The sequence below is a fragment of the Colius striatus genome, unplaced genomic scaffold (assembly GCF_028858725.1).
Source record: "Colius striatus isolate bColStr4 unplaced genomic scaffold, bColStr4.1.hap1 scaffold_86, whole genome shotgun sequence".
NCBI lineage: Eukaryota > Metazoa > Chordata > Aves > Coliiformes > Coliidae > Colius > Colius striatus.
Genome location: NW_026908542.1, coordinates 22,114 through 42,822, shown reverse-complemented (window position 1 = coordinate 42,822; position 20,709 = coordinate 22,114). Strand labels below are relative to the sequence as shown.

General features: G+C 66.1%; 2 protein-coding genes across 2 annotated transcripts in view; one reads left to right on the top strand and one right to left on the bottom strand.

Moving 5' to 3' along the window:
• Positions 1–1,297: 1,297 nt before the first annotated feature.
• NELFE (negative elongation factor complex member E) lies at positions 1,298–8,706 on the top strand. The gene is given in 11 exon segments (XM_062020242.1): positions 1,298–1,534; positions 2,089–2,161; positions 2,777–2,922; positions 3,568–3,642; positions 4,145–4,179; positions 4,313–4,349; positions 4,351–4,483; positions 5,293–5,437; positions 7,116–7,170; positions 8,404–8,506; positions 8,624–8,706. Coding segments are annotated over 11 exon segments (960 nt in total). The 5' UTR covers positions 1,298–1,459.
• Positions 8,707–10,608: 1,902 nt separating this feature from the next.
• LOC133629593 (complement factor B-like) overlaps positions 10,609–20,709 on the bottom strand; it is a 30,518-nt gene continuing 20,417 nt past the window's right edge. Inside the window, exons 14-19 of the mRNA XM_062020248.1 lie at positions 18,863–19,013; positions 17,860–17,939; positions 17,038–17,141; positions 13,253–13,385; positions 12,484–12,533; positions 10,609–10,894 (exon numbers count right to left, since the gene is read on the bottom strand). Of these exons, the coding sequence (XP_061876232.1) occupies positions 10,742–10,894; positions 12,484–12,533; positions 13,253–13,385; positions 17,038–17,141; positions 17,860–17,939; positions 18,863–19,013 (671 nt within the window). The 3' untranslated portion in view covers positions 10,609–10,741. The remainder of the gene's footprint in view (positions 10,895–12,483; positions 12,534–13,252; positions 13,386–17,037; positions 17,142–17,859; positions 17,940–18,862; positions 19,014–20,709) is intronic.

Here is a 20,709-nt window from a genome sequence, read left to right as displayed (position 1 = left end):
TGGGGTCCTGTGTGGGTCAGACGGGTTGGGGGGGGTTAAATGGGGTTTGGGGGGGGGTCTCCTCACCGTGGCCCGGGAGGGGGGGGCTCCTGCCCCCCCCTGGGGGTCCCGTCAGCGCCTCGAAGCGCCCGGCGCAGCCCAACTGCAGCAGCGCCAGCGGCAGCCAGCGGGGGCTGGGGGGGGCCACGGCTGGGGAGGGGGCGAGGGGAGGGCTCAGGGACCCCCTGCTGACCCCCCAAAACCTCTCCCAAGCTCCCCTCGAGCAACAGAGACCCCGCAAAGACCCCCCCAACACCCCCAAACCCAGCCCTGGGACCCCCCTGGCACCCCAAGGACTCCTCAGGACCCCCCCCCACGAGCCACTTGGACTCTCCCAGAGCCCTTCAGGACCCCCCCCAGACCCCACACGACCCCCCTCACCTGCCCCCCTGGGGACCCCCTGACCCCCCCCACGACCCTTTTGGACTCCCTCAAATCCCCCTCGGACCCCCACAACCCTCACCCGCCCCCCCGACCCCCTTATGACCCCTCAGGGCCCCTCACGACCCCTTTGGACCCTCCCAGACCCCCTCAGGACCCCCCCCAGACCCCAACAACCCCTCCAATCGCCCCCCCTGACCCCCTTATGACCCCCCTCAGACCCCCACGACCCCTCATCCGCCCCCCTGGGGACCCCCTGACCCCCCCACGACCCCTCAGGGCCCCAGATGACCTCTTTGGACCCTCCCAGACCCCCTCAGGACCCCCCCCAGACCCCAACAACCCCCTCCAACCACCCCCCTGACTGCCCCAACCACCCCTTTGGACTCCCTCAGACCCCTCCCCAGACCCCCACGACCCCTCACTCGCCCCCTTGGGACCCCCCTGACCCCCTCAGGCCCCCCCCACGACCCCTTTGGACTCTCCCAGACCCCCTCAGGACCCCCTGAGCACCCCCAGACCCCCCAAACCCACCTCCCTCTCCCCTCCCAGCTCGTTTTCCCCCTTCCCCGACCCCTGGGACCCCCCACAGCCCCCCTCACCCATCCGCTCCATCTCCATGGCGCCGCCGACCGATCCCCGCTTCAGAGGCCGGGCGGAAGCGCTGGGCAAGCCGACCAATCAGAGCAGAGCCCGCCTTTCTTCTAACCAATCAGCGCCCGCTAAACGCTCACCGGGCGGAAGTACTGGCAAGAGGGGCCGACTCGGAGCTTCTCCCTTCACCCTCACGCACCGCCGCGTCTCCACCAATCACAACCTCGCTTTCCCGCTCTCCACCAATCAGCGGCGGCGCCGAGGGTCGCGTGATGCGGAGGAAGCGAAGCCCGCCGGAGGAGCCGCGGTGCGCTCTGGGCCGGCGCCTCTTGCCTCTCCTCACCCCAAACCGCCGGGTTTCACCCCCCCAAAAACCCACCCGCGACCCCCCACCCCGGGAACCCCCCCCGCGTGTGCCCATCGCCCCCACACGCAGCCCCCCGAAATGCTGGCGCTGCCGCCGGCGCTCACGGAGGAAGAGGAGGCGCTGCAGAAGCGCTTCGCCAAGCTCAGGAAGAAGGTGGGAGGGGGGCTTGGGGGGCCTTTGGGGGGGGCTTGGGGGGCCTTTGGGGGGGTTTGAGGGGGCTTTGGGGGCTTTGGTGGGGCTCGAGGGGCTTTGAGGGGTCTCAGATGGGTTTGGGGGGGCTTTAGGGGCCATAGAGGGGCTTTAGAGGGGTTTCAGGGGGGTTTAGAGGGGCTTGGGGGGGCTTTGGGGGCCTTTAGAGGGGTTTTAGTTGCCTTTGGGGGGAACTCAAGGGGCTTTGAGGGGCCTCAGGGGGTTTGGGGGGCTCTGGGGGCTTTAGGGTGGTCTGTGTGGGTTTGGGGGGCTCTATGTGAATTTGGGGTGCTCTGGGGGGCTCTGTGTGGGTTTGGGGGGGCTCTGTGGGGGTCTGTGTGGGTTTGGGGAGCTCTGTGTGGGTTTGGGGGTGCTCTCTGGGGGTCTGTGTGGGTTTGGGGGTGCTCTGGGGGTGCTCTCTGGGGGTCTGTGTGGGGTTTGGGGGTCTGTGTGGGTTTGGGGTGCTCTGGGGGTGCTCTCTGGGGGTCCTGAGCCCCCCCTTTCCATTGCCCCCCCAGAAAAAGGCGCTGCTGGCGCTGAAGAAGCAGCAGAGCTCCTCGGGCCAGAGCAGCCAGGGGGGCATCAAACGCTGTGAGGGGGGACCCCAAAACACGGGGGGGGGACCCCAAAACATTGGGGAGGGGTTCCCAGAGGTGGGGGAGGGGCTGGGGGGGGTCCCCAAACCCCATTAACCCTTTAGCTGCTGGTTTGAGCTGCTGTGGAATGATGGGAGAGGGGATGGGAAAAGGGGGGGGGGTCGTGTTTTTGGGGTCCCCCCTGGGTTTTAACGCCCCCCCCCACTATCTGCACCCCCCAACTGACGTCCCCCCCCCAAAATTGCCTGTGGGGGGGGTCCCCAAACCCCATTAACCCTTTAGGTGCTGGTTTGAGCTGCTGTTGAATGATGGGAGAGGGGATGGGAAAAGGGGGGGGGGTCGTATTTTTGGGGTCCCCCCTGGGCTTTAAGGCCCCCCCCACCATCTGCACCCCCACACTGACGCCCCCCCCCCCAAAATTGCCTGTGGGGGGGGTCCCCAAACCCCATTAACCCTTTAGGTGCTGGTTTGAGCTGCTGTTGTATGATGGGAAAGAGGATGGAAATGGGGGTTTGAGGTCGTGTTTTTTGGGGTCCCCCCCGGGGTTTGATGCCCCCTCCCCTAATTCTGACCCCCTCTCCCCCAAATTGTGCCCCCTGTGCCCCCCCAGCCATGTCAGACCAGCCCCCTGTGGACACAGCCACGGCCACGGAGCAGGCGAAGCTCCTGGTCAAATCCGGCGCCATCAGCGCCATCAAAGCTGAGAACAAGAACTCGGGCTTCAAACGCTCCAGGACGCTGGAGGGGAAGCTCAAGGTGACCCCCAAAACCCTCCCCAGACCCCCCAAAACTCCCACAGACTCCCAGAGCCCCCCAAATCCTCAGGAGCCCCTCAAATCCCCTCACACCCCCTCCCAGGGCACCTTTGTGCCACCCTGAGTCCCTCGGTCCCACGTCACCCCACCTCCCTCAGCCCTGAACCCCCAAACTCTCCCTCTGGAGTCCCCTAAAATCCCCACAGACCCCCCAAAATCCTCCCCAGACCCCCCAAAACTCCCACAGACCCTCCAGAGACCCCACAAATCCTCAGGAGCCCCCCAAATTCCCTCACACCCCCTCCCAGGTCACCTTTGTGCCACCCTGAGTCCCTCAGTCCCACGTCACCCCACCTCCCTCAGCCCTGAACCCCCAAACCCCACCCTGAAGCCCCTCTGGAGCCCCCCAAAATCCCCACAGACCCCTCCACCTTCCTTTAGACCCCCCAAATTCCCCAAGACCCCCCCTAAACCCCCTCCCCTTCTCCCCAGTGCTCCCCTGACCCCACCAACCCTCTATAACCCCAATCTATCCCCCAGACCCCTTCAGGGCCCCCAAGACCCCCCCAACTCCCCCCCCAAACCCCAAAGAAGGGGTGTCAGGGTTTTGGGGACCCCCCCCTCACCTCATTTCTTCCCCCCCCAGGACCCCGAGAAGGGCCCCACCCCCACTTTCCAGCCCTTCCAGCGCAGCATCTCGGCCGACGACGACTCCCAGGAGGTTCCTGAGCCCCCTCCTCATTTTGGGGGGGTCCTGTCGGTTTGGGGGGGGTCTCCTGGTTCTGAGGGGGGTCTCTTCAATTTGAGGGGGCTCCTTTGATTTGGGGGAGACCCCTCATTTTGGGGGAAACCCCTTATTTTGGGGGGGATCTTTGGATTTGAAGAGATTGCCTCTGTGGTGAATTCCTTTAGTTTGGGGGGGATCCCTTCAATTTGGGGGGGTCTCCTCAGTTTGGGGGGGGTCCTCTAGATCTGTGAGGGTCCCTTCAATTTGGGGGGGGTCCTTTGGTTTGGGGGGAACCCCTCACTTTGGAGCCAATCCCTTTGACTCAGAGGACTGTCAGTTTAGGGGGGTCTCCTGGGTTTGGGGGGGGGGTCCCTCATTTTGGGGGGGAGTCCCTCATTTTGGGGGGGGCTCTTTTCTATTGAGAGGAGCCTCTTCTTTTGGGGGGGGCTCCTTATACTGAGGACCCCCCCTCATTCCCCTCCCTCCCCCTCCCCAGTCACGCCGCCCTCAGCGCAAATCCCTCTACGAGAGGTGAGTGAACCCCCCCCTTTGAGTCTTTGGGGGGGATCCCTTCGATTTGGGGGGGCTCTCCTCAGTTTGGGGGGGGTCCCCTGAGTCTAGGAGGGGTGTCCCCTCCCCTCACTTTTAACCCTTCCCTCCCCAGTTTCGTCAGTGCCAGCGAGCGGCTGCGGGAGCCTGAGGGGGGGGGGCGGCCGTGGGGACCCCCCTGAGCGAGGGGAGCGCCGCCTGGAGTGGGAAACTGAGGCAGAGGGAGACGACAGAGGCCGGGACAGGGACAGAGACAGGGACAGGGACAGGGAGGGGGGCTTCAGAAGTAAGAGGGGAGCCTGAGGGGGGAGGAGGGGAGGGTCCTGAGGGGGCACTGGAAGGCACTGGAGCATGCTGGGAGTCACTGGAGGGCACTGGGAGGGTCCTGGGGACCTGGGGAGGATGCTGGGGGGTCTGGGAGTCACTGGAGGGTGCAGGGAGTCACTGGGGGGTGGCTGGGAGTCACTGGAGGGGGGTCCTGGGGGGTGTGGGAGGCACTGGAGGGTGCTGGGAGTCACTGGAGGGGGTCCTGGGGGGTGTGGGAGGCACTGGAGAGTGCTGGGAGTCACTGGAGGGGGTCCTGGGGGATATGGGAGTCACTGGAGAGTGCTGGGAGTCACTGGAGGGGTTCCTGGGGGGTGTGGGAGGCACTGGAGGGTGCAGGGATTCACTGGAAGGGGGCTGGGAGTCACTGGAGGGGGTCTTGGGGGGTGTGGGAGGCACTGGAGGGGTGCTGGGGGGCACTGGGAGGGGTCCTGGGGGGGCTGGGAGTCACTGGGGGGGTCCTGGGAGGGCTGGGAGGCACTGGGAGGGTGCTGGAGGGGCTGGGAGGCACTGGGAGGGCGCTGGAGGGACTGGGAGGCACTGGGGGAGTCCTGGGGGTCACTGGGAGGGTCCTGGGGGCTGGGAGGCACTGGGGGGGATCCTGGGAGGGTCCTGGAGAGACTGGGAGGCACTGGAGGGGTCCTGGGGGGCACTGGGGAGGATGCTGGGGGGCACTGGGAGGGTCCTGGGGGCTGGGAGGCACTGGGGGGCACTGGAGGGGTCCTGGGGGGCACTGGGAGGGTGCCCTGACCCCCGTGTGCCCCTGGGCAGGGTCCGACTCGTTCCCCGAGCGCCGCCCCCCGCGCAAGGGCAACACCCTGTACGTGGCGGGGCCGGAGCTGAGCCCCGAGCTGCTGCGCGGAGCCTTCGGCCCCTTCGGAGCCATCATCGACCTGGCCATGGACAGCCCCCGCAAGTGGGCGGGGCCTGGGGCCGGGGGCGGGGCTTCGGAGCAAAGGGGGCGGGGCTATGGGGAGGTGGGAGGGGCTTCGGAGCAAAGGGGCGGGGCTATGGGGGTGGGAGGGGCTTCGGAGCAAAGGGGCGGGGCTATGGGGGTGGGAGGGGCTTCAGCACAAAGTGGGCGTGGCTTCGGAGCAAAGGGGCGTGGCTATGGGGAGGCGGGAGGGGCTTCGTAGCAAAGGGGGCGTGGCTTCGGAGCAAAGGGGCGGGGGCTATGGGGAGGCGGGAGGGGCTTCGTAGCAAAGGGGGCGTGGCTTCGGAGCAAAGGGGCGGGGCTATGGGGAGGTGGGAGGGGCTTCGGAGCAAAGGGGGCGTGGCTATGGGATGTGGGAGTGGCTTTGTAACAAGGGGGCGGGCTATGGGGCAAAGGGGCGGGGCTATGGGGAGGTGGGAGGGGCTTCGGCGCAAAGGGGGCGGGGCCTGGGGCGGTGGGAGGGGCTTCGGATCAAAGGGGGCGGGGCCTGGGGGCGGTGGGAGGTGCTTCGGAGCAAAGGGGGCGGGGCCTGGGGCGGTGGGAGGTGCTTTGGCGCAAAGGGGGCGGGGCCTGGGGCTGTGGGAGGTGCTTCGGAGCAAAGGGGGCGGGGCCTGGGGCGGTGGGAGGGGGCTTCGGAGCAAAGGGGCGGGGCCTGGGGCGGTGGGAGGGGCTTCGGAGCAAAGGGGGGCGGGGCCTGGGAGGGCGATGGGAGGGGCTTCGGAGCAAAGGGGGCGGAGCTATAGGGCGGTGGGAGGGGCTTCGGAGCAAAGGGGGCGGGGGCTATGGGGCGGTGGGAGGTGCTTTGGCGCAAAGGGGGGCGGGGCTATGGGGCGGTGGGAGGTGCTTTGGCGCAAAGGGGCGGAGCTTATAGGGCTGTGGGAGGTACTTCGGCGCAAAGGGGGCGGGGCTATGGGGCGGTGGGAGGGGCTTCAGAGCAAAGGGGCGGGGCCTGGGGCGGTGGGAGGGGCTTCGTATCAAATAGGCGGGGCTGAGTTGCAAGGGGGGCGGGGCTTGATGCAAGGGGGCGTGGTTATGGGGCGGTGGGGGGCTTTGGGGCAAAGGGGGTGGGGTTATGGGGCAAGAGGACGGGGCTATGGGGTGCAGGGAGGAGCTATGGGGTGAGGGGAGGAGCTATGAGGCAGGGGAGGAGCTATAGGGTGAGGGGAGGAGCCATAGGGTAAAGGGGAGGAGGCTATGGGGCAGGGGGAGGGGCTGTAGGGTGAGGGGAGGGGGCTATGGGGCAGGGGGAGGATCTATAGGGGCAGGGGGAGGGGCTATAGGGTGAGGGGAGGGGCTATGGGGCAGGGGGAGGATCTATGGGGCAGGGGGGAGGATCTATGGGGCAGGGGGGAGGAGCCATAGGGTAAAGGGGAGGAGCTATGGGGCAGGGGGAGGGGGCTATGGGGCAGAGGGAAGGGCTATGGGGAAGGGGAGGGGCTATGGGGAAGGGGAGGGGCTATGGGGTGAGGGGAGGGGCTATGGGGCAGGGGGAGGGGCTATGGGGCAGGGGGAGGGGCTATGGGGCAGGGCTGGGGCCATGGGGTGAGAGGAGGGGCTATGGGGCAGGGGGAGGAGCTATGGGGCAGGGGGAGGGGCTATGGTGCAGGGGGGAGGGGCTACCGAGTCCCAGCCCCCCGCAAACCCCCCGGTTGCCCCCCAGCTGCGCCTTCGTCACCTTTGAGAAGATGGAATCAGCAGATCAGGCCATGGCCGAGGTTGGGGGGCAGCTGGGGGGGACTTTGGGGGGTCCCTGGGGGGGGATTTGATGGTCCCTGGGAGGGGACTTTGGGGGTCCCTGGGGGGAATTTGGGGGTCCCTGGGGGGTATTTTGGGGGTCCTGGGAGGGATTGGAGGGTCCTTGACAACTATTTGGGGGCTGCTCAGAGAGATCTGGGGGGTCCCTGAGTGGCTCAGCGGGGGTCTCTGAGGGTCCTGGGGGGAGTTTGGTCTCTGAGGGTCCTGGGGGAGTTTGGAGGAGCCCTGTGGGGTTTGGGGGTCCCCTCTGAAATTTGGGGCTCCACAGGGGGGGATTTTGGGGTTCAGGAGCCCCCAAACCCCCTCCCCACCCCCCAGCTGAACAGGGGATGGGACTCCCTGAGGCCTTTGTGGGCTCCCCATTAGGTTTGAGCCCCCTGGGTGGGGTCAAGGTGTCTCTCTGGGGTTTGGGGGCTCCCCCTGGAGTTTGGGGGCTCCCCAGGGGGGGATTTTGGGGTTCAGGACCCCCCCAAACCCCCTCCCCACCCCCCAATTGAACAGGGGATGGGACTCCCTGAGGCCTTTGTGGGCTCCCCATTGCGTTTGAGCCCCCCAGGGAGGGTCAAGGTGTCTCTCTGGGGTTTGGGAGTTCCCCTTGGAGTTTGGGGGCTCCCCAGGGGTGGATTTTGGGGTTCAGGACCCCCCCAAACCCCCTCCCCTCCCCCTAGCTGAACAGGGGATGGGACTCTCTCTAGCCTTGGTGTGCTCCCCATTGGGTGGATCCCAGAGGGGGTCGAGGTTTCCCTGTGGGGTTTGGGGGCTCCCCTTGGAGTTTGGGGGTTCCCCGGGGGGGGATTTGGGGGTTCAGGACCCCCCCAAACCCCCTCCCCACCCCCCAATTGAACAGGGGATGGGACTCCCTGAGGCCTTTGTGGGCTCCCCATTGGGTTTGAGCCCCCCAGGTGGGCTCAAGGTGTCTCTATGGGGTTTGGGGGCTCCCTCTGGAGTTTGGGGGTTCCTCAGGGGGGGATTTTGGGGTTCAGGAGCCCCCCAAACCCCCTCCTCCTCCCCCCCCCCAGCTGAACAGGGGATGGGACTCCCAGAGGCCTTTGTGGGCTCCTCATTGGGTTTGAGGATCCCAGAGGGGATCGAGGTTTCCCTGTGGGGTTTGGGGGCTCCCCTTGGAGTTTGGGGGCTCCCCAGGGGTGGATTTTGGGGTTCAGGACCCCCCCAAACCCCCTCCCCCCCCCCAGCTGAACGGGGCCGTGGTGCAGGACGTGCAGCTCCGCGTGAGCATCGCCCGCAAGCAGCCGCTGCTGGACGCCGCCACGGGGAAGTCGCTCTGGGGGTCTCTGGGTGAGGAATGAATTTGGGGAAGGGGCTTTTTTGGGGGGCTTGGGGGTCACCCCTAAATGTTTAACCCCTCCCCCCCCCCTTTTTCTATGTGTGTGCTCCCCCCTTTCCCTTCCCCAGCCGTGAAGAACAGCGCCAAAGGTTCCCACCGCGACAAGCGCTCGCAGGTCGTCTACAACGAGGATCTTTTTGGGGGGCAATAAAAGGGGGGGGAAGGGGCTGGAGACCCCCCCTCCCCCCAAATGTATTGGTCATGTGATATCTCTGAAACCCCCCAAATCCAGCAGGGAGCCCCCCAACATCTCAGGGAGACCCAAAACTGCAGCAGGGAGACACAAATCCACCCACCAAGGGAGGCACAAACAGCCCCGAAAGCACCCCAGGGACCCCCAAAAGTCCCTCAAATGGACCCAAATCTCCCCAGGGGACCCCTAAAACCTCCCCAGGGACCCCCAAATCCTCCCCAGGGATCCCCAAAAGTCCCTCAAGGAACCCTAAATCACCCCAAGGACCCCAAAAATGCCCTCAGCACCCCCAAATCTCCCCAAGGACCCCCAAAACCCCCTCAAGGACCCCTAAAGCACCCCAGGGGCCCCCAAAAGTCCCTCAAATGAACCCAAATCTCCCCAGGGGACCCCTAAAACCTACCCAGGGACCCCCAAATCTCCCCAGGGACCCCCAAAAGTCCCTCAAATGGACCCAAATCTCCCCAGGGGACCCCTAAAACCTACCCAGGGACCCCCAAATCTCCCCAGGGACCCCCAAAAGTCCCTCAAATGGACCCAAATCTCCCCAGGGATCCCCAAAAGCCCCTCAAGGAACCCTAAATCACACCAGGGACCCCCAAAACCCACCCAAGGACCCCCAAAAGCCCCTCAAGGACCCCTAAAGCACCCCAGGGACCCCCAAAACTCCTTCTAACAGCCCCAAATCTCCTCAGGGGACCCCCAAAACCCACCCAAAGACCCGCAAAAGTTCCTCAAGGACCCCTAAGTCACCCCAGGGACCCCCAAAATGCCCTCAGGACCCCCAAATCTCCTCAGGTGACCCCTAAAGTCCCTCAAGGACCCCTAAATCACCCCAGGGACCCCCAAAACTCCTTCAAACGGCCCCAAATCTCCCCAGGGACCCCCAAAACCTCCCCAGGGACCCCCAAATCTCCCCAGGGATCCCCAAAAGTCCCTCAAGGAACCCTAAATCACACCAGGGACCCCCCAAAACCCACCCAAGGACCCCCAAAAGCTCCTCAAGGACCCCTAAGTCACCCCAGGGACCCCCAAAATGCCCTCAGGACCCCCAAATCACCCCAGTGACACCCAAAACACCTTCAAGGACCCCTAAACCTCCCCAGGGACCCCCAAATCTCCCCAGGGACCCCCAAAAGTCCCTCAAATGGACCTAAATCTCCCCAGGGGACCCCTAAAACCTACCCAGGGATCCCCAAATCACTCCAGGGACCCCTCCAGGAGTGTTTTGGGGTGTTTCAGGGGGTGTCAGGCAGCAAGAGCCACGTCAGGGTGTTTCTGGTGTGTTTATGCCCCATTTTGGGGTGTTTCAGGGGGTGTCAGGATGGAAGAGCCACATCAGGGGCTGGTTCTGGTGTGTTTATGCCCCATTTTGGGGTGTTTCAGGGGGTGTCAGGCAGGAAGAGCCACATCAGGGTGTTTCTGGTGTGTTTATGCCCCGTTTTGGGGTGTTTTTGGGGTGATTTGGGGTGTTTTTGGGGGTGTCAGGATGGAAGAGCCACATCAGCGTGTTTCTGGTGTGTTTATGTCCCGTTTTGGGGTGATTTGGGGTGTTTTTGGGGGTGTCAGGCAGGAAGAGCCACATCAGGGTGTTTCTGGTGTGTTTGTTTATGCCCCGTTTTGGGGTGTTTTTGGGGTGATTTGGGGTGTTTCAGGGGGTGTCAGGCAGCAAGAGCCACGTCAGAGGCTGGTTCTGGTGTGTTTATGCCCCGTTTTGGGGTGATTTGGGGTGATTTGGGGTGTTTCAGGGGGTGTCAGGCAGGAAGAGCCACGTCAGAGGCTGGTTCTGGTGTGTTTATGCCCCATTTTGGGGTGTTTTTGGGGTGTTTCAGGGGGTGTCAGGCAGGAAGAGCCACGTCAGGGTGTTTCTGGTGTGTTTATGCCCCGTTTTGGGGTGATTTGGGGTGTTTCAGGGGGTGTCAGGCAGGAAGAGCCACGTCAGAGGCTGGTTCTGGTGTGTTTATGCCCCATTTTGGGGTGTTTTTGGGGTGTTTCAGGGGGTGTCAGGCAGGAAGGCCACGTCCTCGTGCAGCTGCTGCCGCAGCCAGGGCAGCACCTCGAAGAGCCCGACGTGGAAGTCGCGGGCGTAGGGGGGAGCCCGAGGCTGGCGGCACACGTCCAGCACCCCCCAGCTCACCACCCCCACCTGCGGGCACCAGTGACACCAGTGACCCCCCAGTAACCCCCAGTGACCTCCCAGTGACCCCCCAGTAACCCCCAGTGACCCCCCAGCTCACCACCCCCACCTGCGGGCACCAGTGACACCAGTGACCTCCCAGTAACCCCCAGTGACCCCCCAGCTCACCACCCCCACCTGCGGGCACCAGTGACACCAGTGACCTCCCAGTGACCTCCCAGTAACCCCCAGTGACCCCCCAGCTCACCACCCCCACCTGCGGGCACCAGTGACACCAGTGACCCCCCAGTGACCTCCCAGTGACCCCCCAGTAACCCCCAGTGACCTCCCAGTGACCCCCCAGCTCACCACCCCCACCTGCGGGCACCAGTGACACCAGTGACCCCCCAGTAACCCCCAGTGACCCCCAGTGACCCCCCAGCTCACCACCCCCACCTGCGGGCACCAGTGACACCAGTGACCCCCCAGTAACCCCCAGTGACCCCCCAGCTCACCACCCCCACCTGCGGGCACCAGTGACACCAGTGACCTCCCAGTGACCTCCCAGTAACCCCCAGTGACCCCCCAGCTCACCACCCCCACCTGTGGGCACCAGTGACACCAGTGACCCCCCAGTAACCCCCAGTGACCTCCCAGTGACCCCCCAGTAACCCCCAGTGACCCCCCAGCTCACCACCCCCACCTGCGGGCACCAGTGACACCAGTGACCCCCCAGTAACCCCCAGTGACCCCCCAGTGACCCCACAATAACCCCCAGTGACCTCCCAGTAACCCCCAGTGACCCCCCAGCTCACCACCCCCACCTGCGGGCACCAGTGACACCAGTGACCTCCCAGTAACCCCCAGTGACCCCCCAGTAACCCCCAGTAACCCCCAGTGACCCCCCAGCTCACCACCCCCACCTGCGGGCACCAGTAACACCAGTGACCCCCCAGTGACTCTCCAGCACCCCCCAGCTCACCACCCCCACCTGCGGGGCACCAGTGACACCAGTGACCTCCCAGTAACCCCCAGTGACCCCCAGTGACCTCCCAGTAACCCCCAGTGACCCCCCAGTGACCCCCCAGTAACCCCCAGTGACCCCCCAGCTCACCACCCCCACCTGCGGGCACCAGTGACACCAGTGACCTCCCAGTAACCACCAGTAACCCCCAGTGACCCCCCAGCTCACCACCCCCACCTGCGGGCACCAGTGACACCAGTGACCTCCCAGTAACCCCCAGTGACCCCCAGTGACCTCCCAGTAACCCCCAGTGACCCCCCAGTGACCCCCCAGTAACCCCCAGTGACCCCCCAGCTCACCACCCCCACCTGCGGGCACCAGTGACACCAGTGACCTCCCAGTAACCACCAGTAACCCCCAGTGACCCCCCAGCTCACCACCCCCACCTGCGGGCACCAGTGACACCAGTGACCTCCCAGTAACCCCCAGTGACCCCCCAGTAACCCCCAGTGACCCCCCAGCTCACCACCCCCACCTGCGGGGCACCAGTTACACCAGTGACCCCCCCCAGTACCCCCAGTGAGCTCCCAGTACCCCCCAATATCCCCACTGACCCCCCCCAGTCCCTCCCAGTATCCCCAGTGCCCCCCCTCACCTGGAAGTGACGTTTCCCTCTGGTGACAATCAGGGGACCCCCAGAGTCACCTGTGGGGGGTCACTGGGATGAACTGGGATGGCCACAGACCATACTGGGGGGTACTGGTGGGGGGAAGGGGTAACTGGCCCATACTGGTCTCTGCTGGCCCATACTGCTCTATACTGGTCTGTACTGGCCTGTACTGGTCTATTACTGCTCTGTACTGGCCTGTACTGGTCCGTACTGGCCCGTATTGGTCTATTACTTCTCTATACTGGCCCATACTGATCTATGCTGGTCCATACTGGTCTCTACTGGTCCGTACTGGTCTATGTCCTGCTCTATACTGGCCCATACTGCTCTATGCTGGCCTGTACTGGCCCGTACTGGTCCATACTGGCCCATACTGGTCTATTACTGCTCTATACTGGCCCATACTGCTCTATGCTTGCCGGTACTGGTCCGTACTGGTCTATTACTGCTCTATACTGGTCAGTACTGACCTGCATTGGTCTCTACTGGCCTGTACTGGTCTATTACTGCTCTATGCTGGCCTGTACTGGTCCGTACTGGTCTATTACTGCTCTATACTGGCCCATACTGATCTATGCTGGCCCGTACTGGTCTGTACTGGCCCGTACTGGCCCGTACTGGTCTATGTACTGCTCTATACCGGTCTGTACTGGTCCGTACTGGTCTATTACTGCTCTATGCTGGCCCGTACCGGCCCGTACTGGCCCGTACTGGTCTGTACTGGTCTGTACTGGTGCGTAGTGGGAGCACTGACCGCGGCAGGCGTTGGGATCCACCTCGGGCTCGGTGCCGCCGGAGCACAGGAACCGCGGCGTGACGACGTCGTCCAGCGCCGACACGTTGGCGTAGAGCGGCGCCCGCAGAGCGTCGGCCTCGCACGGACCCCGCTGGGGGGGCAGTCAGACCCCTGGGAACCCCCCCAGGGACCCCCCAGGGACACCCCCACACTGGAAACCCCCCCCAGGGACCCCCCACACAGGGAAACCCCCCCAGGGACACCCCAACACTGGAAACCCCCCCCAGGGACCCCCCAGGGACCCCCCACACAGGGAAACCCCCCCAGGGACACCCCAACACTGGAAACCGCCCCCAGGGACCCCCCAGGGACCCCCCACACTGGAACACCCCCCCCAGGGACCCCCCAGGGACCCCCCCAGGGACACCCCCACACTGGGAAACCCCCCCCCCCAAGGACCCCCCCAGGGACACCCCCACACTGGGAAAACCCCCCAGGACACCCCCACACAGGGAAACCCCCCCAGGGACACCCCAACACTGGAAACCCCCCCCAGGGACCCCCCAGGGACCCCCCACACTGGAAACCCCCCCAGGAACCCCCCCAGGGACCCCCCCAGGGACACCCCCACACAGGGAAACCCCCCCAGGACACCCTCACACTGGAAAGCCCCCCAGGACACCCCCACACTTGGAACCCCCCCCCAGGGACCCCCCAAGGACACCCCCACACTGGAAACCACCCCCAGGGACCCCCCCAGGACACCCCCACACTTGGAACCCCCCCAGGGACCCCCCAGGGACCCCCCACACTGGAAACCCCCCCAGGGACACCCCAACACTGGAAACCCCCCCCAGGGACCCCCCAGGGACACCCCAACACTGGAAACCCCCCCCAGGGACCCCCCAGGACACCCCCACACTTGGAACCCCCCCAGGGACCCCCCCAGGGACACCCCCACACTGGAAACCCCCCCCCCAGGGACCCCCCAGGACACCCCCACACTGGAAACCCCCCCAGGGACACCTCCAGGGACACCCCCACACTTGGAACCCCCCCAGGGACCCCCCCAGGGACACCCCCACACTGGAAACCCCCCCCAGGACACCCCTACACTGGGAACCCCCCAGGACACCCCCACACTGGAAACCCCCCCATGGACCCCCCCAGGGACACCCCGACACAGGGAAACCCCCCCAGGACACCCTCACACTGGAAAGCCCCCCAGGACACCCCCACACTTGGAACCCCCCCCCAGGGACCCCCCAAGGACACCCCCACACTGGAAACCACCCCCAGGGACCCCCCCAGGACACCCCCACACTTGGAACCCCCCCAGGGACCCCCCAGGGACCCCCCACACTGGAAACCCCCCCAGGGACACCCCAACACTGGAAACCCCCCCCAGGGACCCCCCAGGGACACCCCCACACTGGAAACCCCCCCCCCAGGGACCCCCCAGGACACCCCCACACTGGAAACCCCCCCAGGGACACCTCCAGGGACACCCCCACACTGGAAACCCCCCCCCCAGGGACCCCCCAGGACACCCCCACACTTGGAACCCCCCCAGGGACCCCCCCAGGGACACCCCCACACTGGAAACCCCCCCCAGGACACCCCAGGACACCCCCACACTGGAAACCCCCCCAGGGACCCCCCAGGGACCCCCCACACTGGAAACCCCCCCAGGGACACCCCAACACTGGAAACCCCCCCCAGGGACCCCCCAGGGACACCCCCACACTGGAAACCCCCCCCCCAGGGACCCCCCAGGACACCCCCACACTGGAAACCCCCCCAGGGACACCTCCAGGGACACCCCCACACTTGGAACCCCCCCAGGGACCCCCCCAGGGACACCCCCACACTGGAAACCCCCCCCCCAGGGACCCCCCAGGACACCCCCACACTGGAAACCCCCCCAGGGACACCTCCAGGGACACCCCCACACTTGGAACCCCCCCAGGGACCCCCCCAGGGACACCCCCACACTGGAAACCCCCCCCCCAGGGACCCCCCAGGACACCCCCACACTGGAAACCCCCCCAGGGACACCTCCAGGGACACCCCCACACTTGGAACCCCCCCAGGGACCCCCCCAGGGACACCCCCACACTGGAAACCCCCCCCAGGACACCCCCACACTGGGAACCCCCCCCAGGGACACCCCCACACTGGAACCCCCTCCCAGGACACCCCCACACTTGGAACACCCCCCAGGGACCCCCCCAGGACACCCCCACACAGGGAAACCCCCCCAGGACACCCTCACACTGGAAAGCCCCCCAGGACACCCCCACACTTGGAACCCCCCCCCAGGGACCCCCCAAGGACACCCCCACACTGGAAACCACCCCCAGGGACCCCCCCAGGACACCCCCACACTTGGAACCCCCCCAGGGACCCCCCAGGGACCCCCCACACTGGAAACCCCCCCAGGGACACCCCACACTGGAAACCCCCCCCAGGGACCCCCCCACACTGGGAAAACCCCCCAGGACACCCCCACACTAGGGACCCCCCAGGACACCCCCACACTGGAAACCCCCCCAGGGACCCCCCCAGGACACCCCCACACAGGGAAACCCCCCCAGGACACCCTCACACTGGAAAGCCCCCCAGGACACCCCCACACTTGGAACCCCCCCCAAGGGACCCCCCAAGGACACCCCCACACTGGAAACCACCCCCAGGGACCCCCCCAGGACACCCCCACACTTGGAACCCCCCCAGGGACCCCCCAGGGACCCCCCACACTGGAAACCCCCCCAGGGACACCCCAACACTGGAAACCCCCCCCAGGGACCCCCCCACACTGGGAAAACCCCCCAGGACACCCCCACACTAGGGACCCCCCAGGACACCCCCACACTGGAAACCCCCCCAGGGACCCCCCCAGGACACCCCCACACAGGGAAACCCCCCCAGGACACCCTCACACTGGAAAGCTCCCCAGGACACCCCCACACTTGGAACCCCCCCCAAGGGACCCCCCAAGGACACCCCCACACTGGAAACCACCCCCAGGGACCCCCCCAGGACACCCCCACACTTGGAACCCCCCCAGGGACCCCCCAGGGACCCCCCACACTGGAAACCCCCCCAGGGACACCCCAACACTGGAAACCCCCCCCAGGGACCCCCCAGGGACACCCCCACACTGGAAACCCCCCCCCCAGGGACCCCCCCAGGACACCCCCACACTTGGAACCCCCCCAGGGACCCCCCCAGGGACACCCCCACACTGGAACCCCCCCCCCCAGGGACCCCCCAGGACACCCCCACACTGGAAACCCCCCCAGGGACACCTCCAGGGACACCCCCACACTTGGAACCCCCCCAGGGACCCCCCCAGGGACACCCCCACACTGGGAACCCCCCCCAGGGACACCCCCACACTGGAACCCCCTCCCAGGACACCCCCACACTTGGAACACCCCCCAGGGACCCCCCCAGGACACCCCCACACTTGGACCCCCCCCCAGGGACCCCTCAGGGCTCCCCCACACCCTCCCCCCAGATTTGGGGGGTCAGAGAGATTTTTTTTGGGGGGGGGGTCAGGGGGATTTTGAGGGGGGTCAGGGGGATGTGGAGGAGGGTCAGAAGGATTTGGGGGGGGTCAGGGGGATCTGGGGGGGTCAGGGGGATTTGGGGGGGGTCAGGGGGATGTGGGGGGGATCAGGGGGATGTGGGGGGGATCAGGGGGATTTGGGGGGGTCAGGGGGATGTGGTGGGGTCAGGGGGATGTGGGGGGGATCAGGGGGATTTGGGGGGATCAGGAAGATGTGGGGGACCCCCACCTGCCCCCCCAGTTTGATGTGGACACGTTGCCTCAGCAGCTCGTTGGGGCCACGGGGGGAGACGAAAAAGGCTTCGAGGGTCTTCTCAGGGAGCAGGAGGCGGCCTGGGGAGGGGGCAAAGGTCACCTGAGGTCAAGGTCACGGGGGTCAGGGGGTTGGGGGAACGAGGGGTCAGGGTCAAGGTCATTAAGGGGTCAAGGTCAGGGTCACCAAGGGGTCAAGGGGGTCCTGGGGGGGTGTCAGAGGGGGCTTTTGGGGGGGTTCTGGGGGAACAAGGGGGTCAATTGTGGGTCTGGGGGCTGTGGGGGGTCAGTTGTGGGTCTGGGAGGGTCAATTGTGGGTCTGGGGTCTCTAGGGGGGTCAGTTATGGGTCTGGGGGCTGTGGGGGGTCAGTTGTGGGTCTGGGGGTCAGTTATGGGTCTGGGGGGTCAGTTGTGGATCTGGGGGGGTCAGTTGTGGGTCTGGGGTCTCTGGGGGGTCAGTTATGGGTCTGGGGGCTGTGGGGGGTCAGTTGTGGGTCTGGGGGGTCAGTTGTGGGTCTGGGGTCTGTGGGGTCAGTTATGGGTCTGGGGGGTCAGTTATGAGTCTGGGGGGTCAGTTGTGGGTCTGGGGTCTGTGGGGGGTCAGTTATGGGTCTGGGGGCTGTGGGGGGTCAGTTGTGGGTCTGGGGGGTCAGTTGTGGGTCTGGGGTCTGTGGGGTCAGTTATGGGTCTGGGGGGTCAGTTATGGGTCTGGGGGGTCAGTTGTGGGTCTGGGGTCTGTGGGGGGGTCAGTTGTGGGTCTGGGGGTCAGTTGTGGGTCTGGGGTCCCGGGGGGTCTCACGGTGCTCCTGGCAGCTGCTGCTCTCGGGGGGCAGCCGCAGGGCCTGGGCAGCGCTCTGGGTACAGGGGATGCAGAGGGGGCTGGGGGGGGCACAGGGGGGGGTCTCAGCACCACACAGACCCCCCCCATATACACACAGACCCCCCCAAAACTGCCCCACAGACCCCTCCCCAATCCCACAAGCCCCCCAAAACAGCCCCACGGACCCCCCAACACGATGAAACCCCCCCAGACACCCCCAAACAACCCCATGGACCCCACAACTCCACCCCCGACTCCACCAGACCCCCTCACGCCCCCCCAGACCCCCCCAGACCCTCCCCAACCCCATAAAACCCCCCCAGACCCCCCTCAAACAGCCCCCCCACCCCATAAAACCCCCCAGACCCCCCCAGACCCCCCAGACCCCCCAAACAACCCCCTCATCCCCCAATTCCACCTCCAAACCCCCCCCACGACCCCATAAACCCCTCAAACAACCCCCAGACCCCCTCAGACCCCACAAACCCCCCCTAGATCCCCCCCAAACAACCCTCTCACCCCTCAACCCGACCCCCCAGACCCCCCACGACCCCCCCAACCCCATAAAACCCCCCCAGATCCCCCTCAAACAGCCCCCCCACCCCCAACCCCACCCCCCAGACCCCCCCAGACCCCCCTCAAACAGCACCCCCATCCCAACCCCACCCCATAAAACCCCCCCGACCCCCCCAGATCCCCCGATCCCACCCCCTAGACCCCCACGACCCCCCCAGACCCCCCAGACCCCCTTCAAACAGCCCCCCCACCCCAATCCCACCCCCCAGATCCCCCCAGATCCCCCCAACCCCATAAAACCCCCCCAGACCCCCCTCAAACAACAACTCTCACCCCCCAATCCCACCTCCTAGACCCCCCCAGACCCCCCCCAGACCCCCCTCAAACAGCCCCCCCACCCCCATCCCCACCCCCCAAACCCCCCCAAACCCCCCCCCACGCCCCCCCCAGCCCCCCCACCGCTGACCGGTGCGTGGGGGAGGGTCTCACGGCCCGATCCAGCTCCAGCAGCGCCACGTCGTAATCGTAGAACTCGGGGACCCCCCGGTGTTTGCGCCCCCCGAGCTGGAAGCCGGGGTGGGTGTGGAGCCGCGACACCGGCCGCTGCACGCCGGGACCTGCGGGGGCGGGGGCGTCACCACCCCTCCCACACCCCTCCCCGAGAGCATCCCCCCGCCCCCTTCAACGGAGACCCCCCCAAACTGACCCCCGGGACCTCCCAGCTCCCGGAGACCCCCAAACTGACCCCCCAGGACCCCCCAAACTGACCCCAGGGACCTCCCAGCTCCCGGAGACCCCCAAACTGAACCTTGGGACCCCCCAAATTGACCCCAGGAACCCCCTCAAACTGACTCCTGGGACTCCCCCAAACTGGCTCCTGGGACCCCCCAAACTGGCTCCTGGGACCCCCCAAATTGACCCCAGGAACCCCCCCAAACTGACCCTCGGGAACCCCCCCCAAATTGACCCCAGGAACCTCCCCAAACTGACCCCTGGGACCCCCCAGCTGCTGGAGACCCCCAAATTGACCCCCCGGGACCCCCCAAATTTACTCCAGGAATCCCCCAAACTGGCTCCTGGGACCCCCCAAACTGACCCCAGGAACTCCCCCAAACTGGCTCCTGGGACCCCCCAAACTGACCCCAGGAACTCCCCCAAACTGGCTCCTGGGACCCCCCCAAACTGACTCCAGGGACCCCCCAAACTGACCCCAGGAACCCCCCCAAACTGACCCCCGGGACCTCCCAGCTCCTGGAGACCCCCAAATCGAACCCCCGGGACCCCCCAAACTGACCCCAGGGACCCCCCAGCTGCTGGAGACCCCCAAACTGACCCCCAAACTGACCCCCAAACTGACCCTTGGGACCCCCCCAAACTAACGCCAGGGACCCCCCCAGCTCCTGGAGACCCCCAAATTGACCCCCCGGGACCCCCCCAAACTGACCCCCGGGACCTCCCAGCTCCCGGAGACCCCCAAACTGACTCCAGGGACCCCCCAGCTGCTGGAGACTCCCAAACTGACCCTTGGGACCCCCCAAACTGATCCCTGGGACCCTTCAGCTGCTGGAGACCCCCAAATCGACCCCCAGGACCCCCAAACTGACCCCTGGGACCACCAAAACTGATCCCCAGGACCCCGCCAGCTCCCAGAGACCCCCAAATTGACCCTTTGCACCCCCCAAACTGACCCCAGGGACCCCTCAGCTGCTGGAGACCCCCAAACTGACTCCCAGGACCCCCAAACTGACCTCCGGGACCCTCAAACTGACCCCCGGGACCCCCCAAACTGACTCCCAGGACCCCCAAACTGACCCCTGGGACCCTCAAACTGATCCCCAGGACCCTCCCAGCTCCCAGAGACCCCCAAACTGACCCGAGGGACCCCCCAAACTGACCCTTGGGACCCCCCCAAACTGATCCCTGGGACCCCTCAGCTGCTGGAGACCCCCAAATCGACCCCCAGGACCCCCAAACTGACCCCTGGGACCACCAAACTGACCCTTGGGACCCCCCCAAACTGATCCCTGGGACCCCTCAGCTGCTGGAGACCCCCAAACTGACTCCCAGGACCCCCAAACTGACCCCCTGGACCCTCAAACTGATCCCCAGGACCCTCCCAGCTCCCAGAGACCCCCAAACTGACCCGAGGGACCCCCCAAACTGACCCTTGGGACCCCCCCAAACTGATCCCTGGGACCCCTCAGCTGCTGGAGACCCCCAAATCGACCCCCAGGACCCCCAAACTGACCCCTGGGACCACCAAACTGACCCTTGGGACCCCCCCAAACTAATCCCTGGGACCCCTCAGCTGCT